Below are 12,946 nucleotides of genomic sequence, written 5' to 3'. Positions count from 1 at the left end.
CATAGCAAGGTAATCATGAAAAAGATAGGGAAGTAGTTTCATCAGGATGAAACTGTGTATACACTATTTTCGAGACTATAAAATTTGTTGAAACTTGCATTCGGAGGTACAGAGTTTCAGTTTACATGCCTGCGTCCAATCACATGCCTCATAATTAAATGCCATGACTAGTCTATAAAATTATGAAATAAAACTTTACATTAGGGGACCTTATTTCATCCATGAACTTAAATATACTTAGATAATATTACACACTATGAAATCAAACAATAAGATCCTGCACTAGAAATAGTAGCCTAGAAACGGTGCAACACAATTATATCATCCGAGCCGCGAGTCATTGACAACCGTGGAGGCCCCCCATCTGAATGAACCTTTTAATGCACCTTGGCAGGTGCGAGCCGTCATCAGACTCCACACACCTACAACATTCAAACCCAACTCTCTCCTGCTCGAGATCCCATCATCCTCCCGGCAGCCAACCGCCCAAAGCGCCAGCAGATCCACCGGCGCGCTCGGGGCGATGGGTGTCGTCTCGGCAGCGGCTGACCTGGCCGTCGCGGTCTTCTCCCTCGCCATCGCCGTCGCGGCCCCGCTGATGGACGCGCAGTCCGTCCTCCCGCCCGGCCTCCACCCGGCGCCGCTCGTGGAGCTCAAGCGCTGGTACACCGCCGAGTTCGGCGACTACCTCATGGCCCGGCCCCCCGGCTTCTTCCGCGGCATTATCTGCCTCGAGCTCGCCTTCCAGTGGCCGCTCGCCGTCGCCACCCTCTACGGTATCCTCACCCGCCGCCGCTGGGTCGCCACCACCTCCCTCATGGCCGGCGTCTCCACCCTCACCTCCATGGTAAGGTCGCCTTCCCCCCTCCCCCATTCTGGTGGCGGTTTTAACAGGTCCAATACATGTCTGGAATTCCGTGAAATTCGTATGTCACCGCTGCAGCTCTGCTCCAGATCCAGTACACTAGATGGTTGATGCACAATCATACACAATAAACTCAATTGGATGTGGAGTTCCTACCTAGTTTCTTGTGCGTAGATTGAATATGATTGGCTGGCGTCAAACCAAACATTGCTGGAAACTGCATCAATTGCATTTCTTCTAGTTGTTGATTTCAGACACCTACTGCCAGCACTTTAATGCTTTCTGAGCTGTGGTTCCCTTTATCCAAATATGCTATAATAAATGTGCGGCTTTATATTGGGTTAGATCTCAACTGCAGTGTTGGATTAAAGTAGTTGCACAGCACTTAATGTTTGTTACAACATCAGACACCAAACCATTCCGAAATTCAATATTGACTCCCTGGAGGAATGACTACCTGTTATGATTGATGTGAGCATGTTTATTATTTTTCTCCTTCAAAATGACAATGCAATTCTGTTCTTGTCTATCCTTATTCATTTTTTTCCTCGAACACGCAGGAGAGTATCCTTATCCATTTTTAAAAATTTACTTTAATTGTTGCAGTCTGCCGTACTTGGTGAGCTGTTAGGTTCGGGCAAAGCAACGCCAAAATTGCTTCAGGTGTATGTTCCTTTTGCCGCTTTTGCTGTCATTGCGATTCTACGTGGACTTTGCTCATGCTCTCCACGCGCTACCGCTGGTTCATCACTTGGGCCTTCTTCTCGGAAGAAGAGAGTCTAGGTCAGTTTCTGTTCCCTGCATTTCTACAATTTTTTTAGCATAATTCATATTCTGTTCTCTGGATATTTTGGAAAAGCTACATGATATAAGTTTGAAATTGATCCAGAAAGTGCTGTTTGTTTATTCCCATCAGGATCATGCCTCTCTAGCCCTTATTTTGCCTTTTCTTCCCCCTTTTGACTGTGTCCTGTAAAATATGATGTTATTTTCATCGTTTTTTGATAGGTGATTTCAAATTTCAACATTTATTGATAGAGTAACTATTGTAGAATCACATGTTGTATAGTCATATTAGCAGAAAACTGTGGGATTTATGGCTTCTGGCATATAACACGTTGTTGATTACTTGATTATCAGTCTGAACACCTATCCTAACCGATTCTAGCCCAAGCTGATAGGTTGATCCCCTCCTATAACGCCACTCTGTACTGCTGGCCTTTCCATCTTTGGCATGCTAACAATAAGAAAACTGGTCATCAACAGCATGTTGGATTGGCATGTTATCCTAAAGTTATTGGTTTGCTTAGGGTTTCATGAAACCATATGATATTATGATTATTGTCTGTAAATCTACGACACCCAGGTTCTTCAGCAGCAACCATAGCTGCTGAGTTCTTTCAAACATAATCTTATTACTCATACTATTCGAAGCCCTCTAATTGGCAAAGGGTTGCTTTATGGCACACTTACATAGCTGCCTTTTTCTGTAAATTTACAGCTACAGCACAAACACTTTACCTGAATCTGAAATTGAGGAAAAACATAGGATTTAAATACTTACCATGTCTTGTTGAGTTGACTACCATATATAAAATAGATCCACACGAAATGTTTGGTTATAACCACAAGTACTCCAAAACTACTGATACTATATAATATATATGCTCAAAATATGTAGCTTCTATATTCAGGTTAAACCTCAGCTGTGTGTTGTAGCCAAAAGAACACATAGAGCTTCTCTCACACTATGAAATCACTGCAATATTCAGTATCGACTCCATGGAGGAATGACTGTCCATTACTTTTGAGCTACCATGTTCTTGTATTCCTTTTTCTCGATTTATTTTTTAAAAGGTTGCTCTAATCATTGCAGTATGTGGCTTGGAGAAATTTCTGGGTCCAGACAGAGTTGCACCAAAGCTCTAATGCTGGTTCACCACTTGGACCTTCTCAGAAGAAGAGGATCTGGATCAGGTTCCTACTCCCAGTATTTCAAGGTTCTTTTGGGGATATTCATAATTTATGCTAGCATATGTTAAAAAGACAGACAATATAGAGGCAATTCCTGCAGGATTTGTCTTCCATTTTCTCTGAAAAGTCATATTTGTATTGACTTTATTTGCAATTTCCACCTTGGACCACGCCCTGGTAATTAAGGCATTGTTCTATTTACTTGGCGACCCGATTCAACCTCTGGCATTGTTCTTTGTGAGTTGTGACCGTAGTTGCAGAAAGTTCCAGGCATTATCTCTTTGGCATATAACCATGCTTTTGCTTTCATTTTTGTTCAAAAAGTCCACCCTAACCGATTCTTGCCCAAGTCCACACTCCAAAGCCTTGCCCCCATCTTTTTTTGGTTTCATTTTTCAAGGATTTATTATTGAGCATACCTGGTTGAGATAAACATTGCGGCATGTTAGAATATCTGTGAATATCATGAGGGGACCCTGACTGCCGAGTTCATTAGTAATTCCTGCACGATCAGCTCGAGCCAGTGGAGTCCTTTGGTGGCCGAAAGAGATGGATGCATTCTTGCACATTAATTGCCTAGCATGTACCTCTCCGTTCCATCCGTTCTAAATTATTAGTTGTTTTAGTTTTTTCTAGATTTATAAACTTTGCAATGCACCTAGACATAATGTATATATATATATATATATAAGCCAAATTGACTAATAATTTGACGGAGGAAGTATATTGCTTCTTTGACTAACCAAAACCTAGTGGCCGATAATTAATAGTTTTTGCGTGATAATTCAAGGGACAGTGACATGGGTATGGTGACATTTAATTCGTACCTGTACCTGCTGCTGCGTGTTCATCGTAGGAACGAATTAAACCTAATCCAATCAGTAACGACATTTGTCCTACACCAATCATTCATCTTTGCAATCGGGTGCTTGTTGGTCCTCGTCCTGTGTGCGAGCGTCACACGTTAAGCCTGTGAATCCTAGAGAAATAGGAGTACATGGCATGACCGAGCAAAAATAAAAGTAAAACCTTGGTTCAAACAAACCACTGGTCCTCGAGTCAAACCCATCTTGGCAGCAAAAATATTTTTAGTTTCGTGCTACTAGCATTACGCAGCAGAGACGTCATTAATAAGTTTAGTCCAGCCTGTGACTGAAATATCCTTTTTTTTAATCTACAACATGGAGATGGAGGGCGTACAACTGTACAGGCACGTGCGCGAAGCAGTCAATGCAATGCGACACTGCACACCCTCGCGATTCTTCTAAGGCGACTTGCTGTAGTTAATTAGGAGCGTGTTGAGTTGATCGATCTCCAAACTTCTTGCCCTGAGTCGTCGATGAATTAATTAACTTCCCCTGCAATTGGCTTGGATTACCATTGTCAACCGGAGATAGATGAGCCAACTATAATGGTGAACCGCTGCAGCCTGTTTCTGGATAAGGTCGCCAACGAGCTGCCCGGTTGCATTGGTTGGAACAAGGCGGCCATGCGAATTCCAGGAGGTTGATCCTAGCTACTACCCTGGTCGTTAAGGCAGCAAGGATCGATAGCGGTGGCCGGCATCTTCAACGATGGCAATAAGCAGTCTTTAATCGTACGTGATTCCTGCAGCCTTGCTAGCGTTCGTGGTTGGTCGCGTTGATCCTATCATTTACAACGTAGTCGAGAGCACGTGCAATGTTGTTTTTAATTTAGCTAAACTTTAGCACCCCATTAGCACTCCTGTTTGGAAGCACCGATGCTAAACGAAAGCATACCACTGCATATTTCCCCTCCTCTCGATCTCCGGACCCGTTGCGCTGATAACCTCTCGCAAGTTTCTCGATCGAAGGCAGACGACGTGTGTGTGATCGCCGTCTATATTCTGTCTGCTGTGAACTCACGCCCCTTCCTACTTGGATCATCGGTCCGCATCCTGGAAAGCGCACCCTCGGAGAAGAAAGCGCCTGCGCATGCTTTGTCGATCGTCCTCCGATCCTCCAGGCCGTCAGATCGCCACCAGCGACAGGCTGAACTAGTGGAAAACTGGCGAGCCGAGCCTTCCAACAACATGGTCCCGTACCTTTCGAGCATGGCCGGACCTGAACTGTTCTTCCGGACGCGCACGCACGCATCCATACAGTGATACAAGCAGAGGCCGCTAGCTTGCTTGACTTTCTCCAGATGTGAACAAAGCTCACGCGACGACGACGCCGCCGTACACTAGTCGTCGCCTGCTTGCGTCCAAGAACGGCTAGCTAATCCTATTCCGATCCTCTACATGCTTATCGGCTGCAGCATACTATAGTAGCAGTCACTGGTCAGACAGGGCCAAGAGACTAATCCACCCAGCTCCAGCGCCTCCGATCCAGCTAGTGGGAACAAAAAAGACAAAAAAAAAATCGTCCACACTACTAGAGACGCCCGGCCGGCACCTGCGGATCCTCCCGTATCGCAACAAGTTGACGTCGCGTTCTCACGTGCCATCGTGTCGCCGTGCGCCGCTGCCGCACCCAGTCCCACCCGGCCGGCCGGCGGCTATATAGGATAGGAAGCACCCGGGCGGCAGCCCTGTGCCGCAGCGTAACAGCCAGCCTCGCGAGTCGCGACGACCACCACCCCACAGCTTCTGTGGCTAAGCCACTAGCTAGTGCACGCGCGCGCGAAGGTAGCTAGCAGACATGGCCACCGTGGACGCCACGACGGCGGAGTCCGGCAAGGCCGCGGCGCCGGCCCCCCCCGCTCCGGCGGGCGGCTTCCCCGGCGCGGAGCTGGCCCTGCGGGCGCTCCTGTTCGCGGTGACGCTGGCGGCGCTCGTCGTGCTGGCCACCGCCAAGCAGACCGTGCTGTTCCCCGTCCCCGTGCTGGGGGCCGTCGTGCCCATGGAGGCCAAGTTCAACCACTCGCCCGCGCTCATGTGAGTAGCAGCTTTGATTGTTTGTTGCTTCGTTCGTCGAGGTGTGCGTTCGTCGCTGCTGATCGCTTGCACTGATCCCTTTGGTTTCTGACCCGTCTTGGTGTTGTTCTCTCGCTCGCCACGTATGCAGATACCTGCTGGTGGCGCTGTGCGCGACGTGCCTGTACAGCCTGCTCACGGCCCTCGGCTCGCTGAGGCCCCCCACCGCCAGGACCCTCTTCATCCTCCTCCTGCTCGATGTGGTGAGCGCCTTATTAATTACGACGACTTCAACAGCATACGATCTGCTCCTTCCTCCTCTTCTAATTAAATTTTCGTATATATATTACATGACATGATTTTCATAAGATATTTCAAACAAGTAATTTTTCTCAACTTGTTTTTTCTTTCCCTTCTTTAATTTGATGGCGCTCATGTTGCGCTTTAGCTCTAGCATATCCTACCCCTTCCTTGGAACTAAATGTTTTGGTGCCGGCAGTAGTAGGTTTCAATTTTTTTAACATAAAAAATATAGTAATATTATTACCAGATGTAAGTTTCCCTGATGCATTCAGCAAAAGCTGACATTTCAGACAGCCAACAAGACTTGCATGTAGCTCATTTCTGCTGTCTGAAACGTTAGTTTTTCTGGGTAGTATAATTTTTTTTGCCAGGAATTAAAGATAGACGCTCCTATGATAAATAAAACAATGAACTATCCATGTGGCATGTGTAGCAAAATAGTGGCTAAAAAAATTGGGCAAAGTCAAATCTAAATAGTGGTAGTAAGCTAGCAACTGATGGGGTACTCCCTCCGCCCCCATAAAGCTGCAATTCTAGCATTTGCAAAAAAAAAAAATCCTACAAACAAAATACAATCCTAGAATTGGACCACAAGTACTGGGACTCACTCAGTTACCTAACTTACCTAATCAAGTGGCTAAAACATATTTGCCATGCTTAATTACCTTAAATGCCGTAATTTAAACCAGCAAAAAAAAGACAGCGTGTCTAAACAGGCGGATTTTGCTAGTTAATAGGAGTATTAGGGTCATTTGACAACAGTACTTATATCTGTCTAGAAAACTGCAATTACTCTCTTGATGGGGGAGTATATAGCAAAACCAAGATCACTGGGCCCACCCTTGAAATATGGTCAAAGAGTTAACAGTATTGAAGAGCGACATGACGAAACGTATTCATTTAATGCCTGCTTTGCGCGTCTGCTGCTGTTGCACGGCAGTTCTACGCGGCGGTGATGGCTTCGGCGACGGGCTCGGGCGGCGGCGTGGCGTGGATCGGGCTCAAGGGCAACTCGCACACCCGGTGGAACAAGATCTGCGACACCTACGGCAAGTTCTGCCGCCACATCGGCAGCTCCGTCTTCCTCGCCCTCGTCGCCTCCATCATCCTCGTCCTCCTCGCCGTCCTCAACGCCTACTCCCTCTACCGCCGCAGCCGCTGATCGATCGGGGCATCGCCGGCCGGGGACGACTGCTCGGAGTCCATGGTGCCGTCCAGTATGTGTATTATTTCACTATTTCCCGTTGGCATCCATGATCGTCCATGTACGTGATGATGAATGACGTCTAGTGTAGCTGATTTGTTGAAGGGGAAAATGTAGAGATGATGTGCTGCATCGTGTGTAAACTACTGTTGTTTGTCTCACTCTCAGGTGTTTTCCGGACCATCCATCATCGTTTATTTGCCGTGTATTTTCTGTAAATGTCAGTCCTCGTTTCATTATCTGCTGTTTGGGCAACAACATCTACTACTTGCATTACCTGCCTACTAGTTGGGAGCATGGCCAACGCCAGAGACCACTATGAGAGGTGGTCTCAATGGATGGATTGAGCCTGCCCATCTCTCAACGGTAGCAACCCCCCTCCCACGGTTTTGCACCGTCCCAATTCCACCCCTGTGTTTTGCCATGCACATCGCTGTCCTCTCTCGTTCTCTCTCAGCCGGTTCTCTCCCCAAACCGGAACGAAGTAGTCGCTCACATGCGGACAAAGTATGATTTTAGAAGGTATTGCAGTGATTTCAGGACAGATTATGATACGAGGCATCGTCCTCGAGCAGGGAAGCCATCAAAACTGTTCTCACCCGTATGTATGACAAAAGAAAAGGAACAAGAGTTTAAGATGTATAAGACATTTGTCTACTCTCTCTGTTTTTATTTACATATCTTATTAGATTTATCCTAAATCAAATTTGGCCAACTTTGACCAAATTTATAGAAAAACAATAATATTTACAATACCAAATTTGTTTTGTTGAATCCATCATGAAGTATACGTTGACAGTGCATATGTTGGATAATATAATTGTTGCTATATTTTTCTATAGATTTGGTTAAAGTTAGCTGACTTTAATTTAGGATAAACCTAATACGACATGTAAATAAAGAAACAGTATTGACCATGAAAGCGGCATTGTCAATGGCAAGTACAGTGTCATGACACATTCACATTTAATTTAATAGCAGTAATCAACTATAAGAGAGTACATGATGATCCTGCATGATAATCAACATATGCATCCAACTAAGAAAAAGGTACATGCTGCTACGGAAACTAAACCCTAGCTATATATATGAAAAGTAAACGCCAAGTGAACTAAACTAATTGAACCAGCCGATAGATCGAGAATTAAGAGTGGCAGTTTCTCCAGCGAATTGCGAGGGGGTGCTGGTACAGCTCGAAAGACCACGGGATCCCGATGAAGGGAAATGAGATCCTCTGCAGTACTTGGAAAGTACACCAGAGGGAGGCAGAAGGAATAAGGACCGTCCGATCTAGAATGGATGGATGAGATTGTATGATACGGTGGTAAACAGTACCGCCATGAACACCGGTCACCGTAGCACTACACTCATTCTACTGTTCAAATCTCACTACTGCAGACGATCCGGATCCGGTTCCGAAGAAGGTGTAGTCGAACACAAAAAACAAGAGATCCAAAGTCCGCTCATGCATGGACCTGCCAGTTAAGCAAGCACGCGCGCACGGAATTGATCAGATAAATCGCGCCCCATGGCTACACATTACGCAAAGATGTTACGCAATAATGGACCAACAAATTGAAAAAGAAGATCGTACACGAAGAATTCTGGCAAATTGCATAATGCTTGCTTACCCGACAAGATACATGTCCCACCTCACCATCTCGTCGTGCCTCTGGTGATACGTACCACTTCCAGATGAGGTCCGAGCCAGAGGTGGCGGCGCCTTGCATGCGCCGCCGCTGCTGGTGAAGAAGGTCCGGAGGCTGAGGGGAGCGCCGGCGGGAGGTGGCGGCGCTGGACGCCGGGCTACGCCGAGGACGGCCGGGATCCTCTATAGCCGCAGCAGCCGTCGCAACGAAGCCATGTCGATCGATCTCTCCCTGTATCGTCGCGCTTCTTCGGGAGATGTAAACCACCGGTACCGGTCCGGGTAGATGCAGCAGCTTCGAGATTGCTGCGAAACGTTTATTTATGGGCGCCGTGCCTCGCTGCCCCCGTTGCCCATGCGCCTCGTCCCCCCTGGAGATATTTGTGTGCGTCACGTTCCCTTCACCAGGCATATTCTTTACACTGCTCGGCCCACCCCTCCTTGTTATTTTGTAGCATAAGGGGATTGATGATCGGTGATGACCAATGACTTGAGTTAATGATCACGAGTTTGTTTTCTTTCGCAGTGGCTACACTTTTGTTGATCATCAAGTTTGTTTTCTTTCGCCAGTAGCTACACGAAAACTAATGCACATCTACAGTTAGAAACTTACTTGTCTGGACCGGCACCGCCGAAAAATCCACGCTCGCGCTTCTTGTTCTCAATCTCCTGGATGCGTACGCTCTGGCCCCAACGGAGACAAAGTTGTTCTCTGGTTCTGCGTTGTTTGCGATCAACGCCTCGCCTGGCCTGCGGGATCCACGTATGCTATCCTATCCTATCCTATCCTATATCTCTACAGCAGAGTATTAATCGGCAGCAATAACAGCACAAAAAAGTACCTCGCTCAAGCGGTTAATGGAGGATCTCCACCAGCCGGCAGAATACCAAGTAAGAATTTTTTTTATATATAATCTATCTTCTATTTGTTTAGCGGAAAATTCAGTATTCCACGCAAGGACCAAGCGCATAGATGTTCACTATCACTACATAAGAGAAAAGGTTCTTGAGGGAGAGATTGAGATGGTGCCTACCAAGATAAAAGAGCGTATTGGTGATATTCTCACCAAGGTCTTCACAAGGCAAAGTTTGAGAAGTTCCGAAAGGCACTCGATATTGTCTGGAAGACAACTCTAGAGAGAAGTTTGCCATGAGGGGGAGTGTTGAAAATAATGCAAGGCAATCTTCTAGAGTATTCTCCACCATGCATGAAGATGATATTTTCCATGGAGCACTCTAGAATTAGTAATAAATAGAACTAGAAAATGTTAGAATACTTAGAAATTCTCTAGAAAGGGGGTACTTGTCTTAATATCTTGGTCCCTCTCTGCCTACAAATAGAGATCCCCTCCCTTGCTATGGCATCCAACCATGAGCATGCTAGATGAGAGCAAGAGGGTGGTAGTGCTAGGTAGGAGAGAGTAAGAAAGAATGGTGAGTGCTAGGCCAGCCACTAAAGAAGTGAGCGTTGTATGCTCTTGTGTAGTATTGTTGTGTCGTAATAAAGTTTTGTTGCTGTAAGTGTTAGTCTCTCGGTTAAGCTATATATTTTTTAAGTACTTAGTGCATAAGTCAGCTTCATCTGTTGGTAGGTTTTGCCACCCGAAAGTGAAAAGGCAGCCCTACCGTCGAAATGACCCAATACACTAAGTAACTAGTAATAAAAGAGACTGACTTATTCTAGTGAGTTGGTTTAGTAATAAAAGAGACTAATTTATTCTAGTGAGTTGGTTTATTATAGGTGTAGTCCTCAGCTTAGTGGGTATTAGAGTCACCCTAATCTTCAATAAAAGCAAAAAATAGATAAGAACCTTTATTGGATTTGGATCCATAAATTCTTGGGGTAGCCGGTAGACCGTGGACAGCAAGAGGCCAAGCTGCACTGAACATAACCACCTGACATGTTACGTGAGAAACAACATTGTTACAAATCACATAGAAAAAGAAGGCTTGATGTAGAGAATGTAATGTAGAAATGAAGAAAAAGAATAATTCACATGACTAAAACAAACAAAAAAAGTCTAAGGCATTGTTCAAATAACTATAATAACTACTTTCTTATGTAACACACTATAACGGCTAAGTTGCACATATTACACCTAGCTAGAGGGAGCTGAGCTAGAGAGGGAGCCGAGGCCCGAGCCGACGTATGATGCGTCGAGGCCCGCGGAGCTGGAGAGGGAGCTGAGGCCCACTTAGCCGGCTATTGCCGTGTCGTTGGTACCGTGGGGGAGCTTCGCACGAAATGCAGCAACACACACTCCGCTGCGGCAGCCAGAGACATGCCGCGGAGCACTAGGGTGGGTGGCTAGGCAGATGACATGGCGAAGAAGTATGCCCCAATCACGGCCGCGATGCCATCGGACGCGGTGCTGGCATAGTAGAAGGGCGTCGGCCCACTTGGAAAGCGTCATCCGAACGCGCATCCCGGTGTCGTGGGGGTGGCAAGGGATGGATCGAGCAGGGTGGCAGCGGCGGAGGGGAAAGGATGGGTTTTTAGTATGCACTAGGTTTAGATGTTTATATAGTATTATCTTTCGTAGCGGCTACTATAGCTTGTATTTGGGCCGGGCCATCTAGGCTGGTACTATAGAATTTAATTAGTTTCGTAGCGGCTACGGTAATTAGTAGTTTGGGCTAGGCTAGGCTGGTACTATCTTCTTTAAACTTAATTCCTCAACCGGCCATTTCCGCTTGGCCGTCTAGACTTAGCAATTTTATTCGGTCACATCAGAGTTAAGCTGAGGCCCTTCCGCGTGGGCTCCCCGGGTCAACACCCACCGCCTCTCTCGCTCACGGACCTCACGGTTTCGCTCCAACTCTATTATATTAGCGACACATTATTGGTGGGATGCATCTCTGTTTGGCAAGGGCGAGTGATTAGTATTGGATTAGGACACCAAGGGTGTATATATTATGATCTGGATAAAGATATTAAGGAATAACTAAAATTATTTTAAAATTTAAACCTTGCATATATTACATATGTGTGTTGCAATACTTTTTCCCAAACTCTTAGCTCTCTTAGACCAACTAAAATCTAAATCTAGTAAAAAATTTCAGAACAATTTTCAAAAATCCATCATCAGTCCTGGACCGAAAAACTCCAAAGCTGAGCCCATAAGGTATTTTCCTTTGGGAGTTTGAGCTTGCTTGGTTGGATACCAATTTTTGCCGAGCTAAAATCATGGCAAGCTAAGATATTAGCTTGCCAAAATCAGAGCAGGCCAAAGTGTAGATAAAAAATTTCGTATTCATTTGGTTTATAGTGCTAAAAAGTGGCAAGCAATATTTTTTTCTTGTAAGGTTTAAGAGGTTTCTAGTAACTTGCCATGGTTTGGTCACAAATATTGAAGTGCCAATTTTTAGAGATGAACCAAGTGATAGCCAAATTTTATTTGCATGCCCTGACTTTGACGGGGCAAAAACTGGAAGCCAACCAATTAGGCTCAGTGTACCTAACAATTGGCTATTTTTTGTCATGATTTTAGTCAATTTTTGAAGGATCTGAATGCGAATTTGAATCCGAAATATCTTATTATTATTTTCTTTTAAAGAACTAGTGGAGATGCACGTGCCTATTTCAAAAAAATATTTAAAAATAATTTATGTTTTCAGTCAATTTTTTAACGACATGAATGCGAATTTGAATCCGAAGTATTGGATTCTTGTTTGTTTTTAAAGAACTAGTGGAGATGCCCGTGTCACGTGTTTGGAAAAATATTTAAAAGTAATTTGTTATATTAAACAATTACTAAATAAAAAGTTTGAGGCTTAATAGCCTATTAAATAGTTAAGGGATGAATTTGAGCCTTGGAAGGAAGTTGAGGGATGAAACTGGCTATTTTGTCTTTTCATATATAGCATTTAATTTGTTTACGTAGCCGTATGGACTTTTTGTTAGTTGGAATGTTTTTAATGTTTTGCAGCGCCATGTATATGTTAATCACCATGCGTGATCACGTACGCACTCTTCTCTCATGGTTGATTGTTGTATGTGAGTGTGTCATGACACTGTACTTGCTATTGGCAATGTAGTTTTTATGGGATATATACAATGTCAACTAGCACACG

General features: G+C 45.1%; 2 protein-coding genes and 1 long non-coding RNA gene across 3 annotated transcripts; 2 read left to right on the top strand and 1 right to left on the bottom strand.

Moving 5' to 3' along the window:
• Positions 1-402: 402 nt before the first annotated feature.
• On the top strand, positions 403-3,060 carry LOC112881780 (sigma intracellular receptor 2-like). The gene is made up of 3 exons (XM_025946645.1): positions 403-847; positions 1,472-1,648; positions 2,742-3,060. The coding sequence occupies exons 1-2, from the start codon at positions 524-526 to the stop codon at positions 1,646-1,648; spliced, it is 501 nt and encodes a 166-aa protein (XP_025802430.1). The 5' UTR covers positions 403-523; the 3' UTR covers positions 2,742-3,060.
• Positions 3,061-5,388: 2,328 nt separating this feature from the next.
• On the top strand, positions 5,389-7,465 carry LOC112883138 (CASP-like protein 1D1). The gene is made up of 3 exons (XM_025948381.1): positions 5,389-5,738; positions 5,869-5,980; positions 6,961-7,465. The coding sequence occupies exons 1-3, from the start codon at positions 5,503-5,505 to the stop codon at positions 7,180-7,182; spliced, it is 570 nt and encodes a 189-aa protein (XP_025804166.1). The 5' UTR covers positions 5,389-5,502; the 3' UTR covers positions 7,183-7,465.
• A 687-nt stretch (positions 7,466-8,152) lies between these two features.
• LOC112883139 lies at positions 8,153-9,238 on the bottom strand. The gene is made up of 2 exons (XR_003226759.1): positions 8,856-9,238; positions 8,153-8,699 (listed from the first exon to the last, which is right to left on the bottom strand). It is a non-coding gene; the product is annotated as an uncharacterized LOC112883139 (long non-coding RNA).
• Positions 9,239-12,946: the final 3,708 nt, after the last annotated feature.

The sequence above is a fragment of the Panicum hallii genome, chromosome 2 (genome assembly GCF_002211085.1).
Source record: "Panicum hallii strain FIL2 chromosome 2, PHallii_v3.1, whole genome shotgun sequence".
NCBI classification, from domain to species: Eukaryota; Viridiplantae; Streptophyta; class Magnoliopsida; order Poales; family Poaceae; genus Panicum; species Panicum hallii.
The sequence above is the reverse complement of the archived record's forward strand: the minus strand, read 5'-3'. Positions and strand labels throughout refer to the sequence as shown.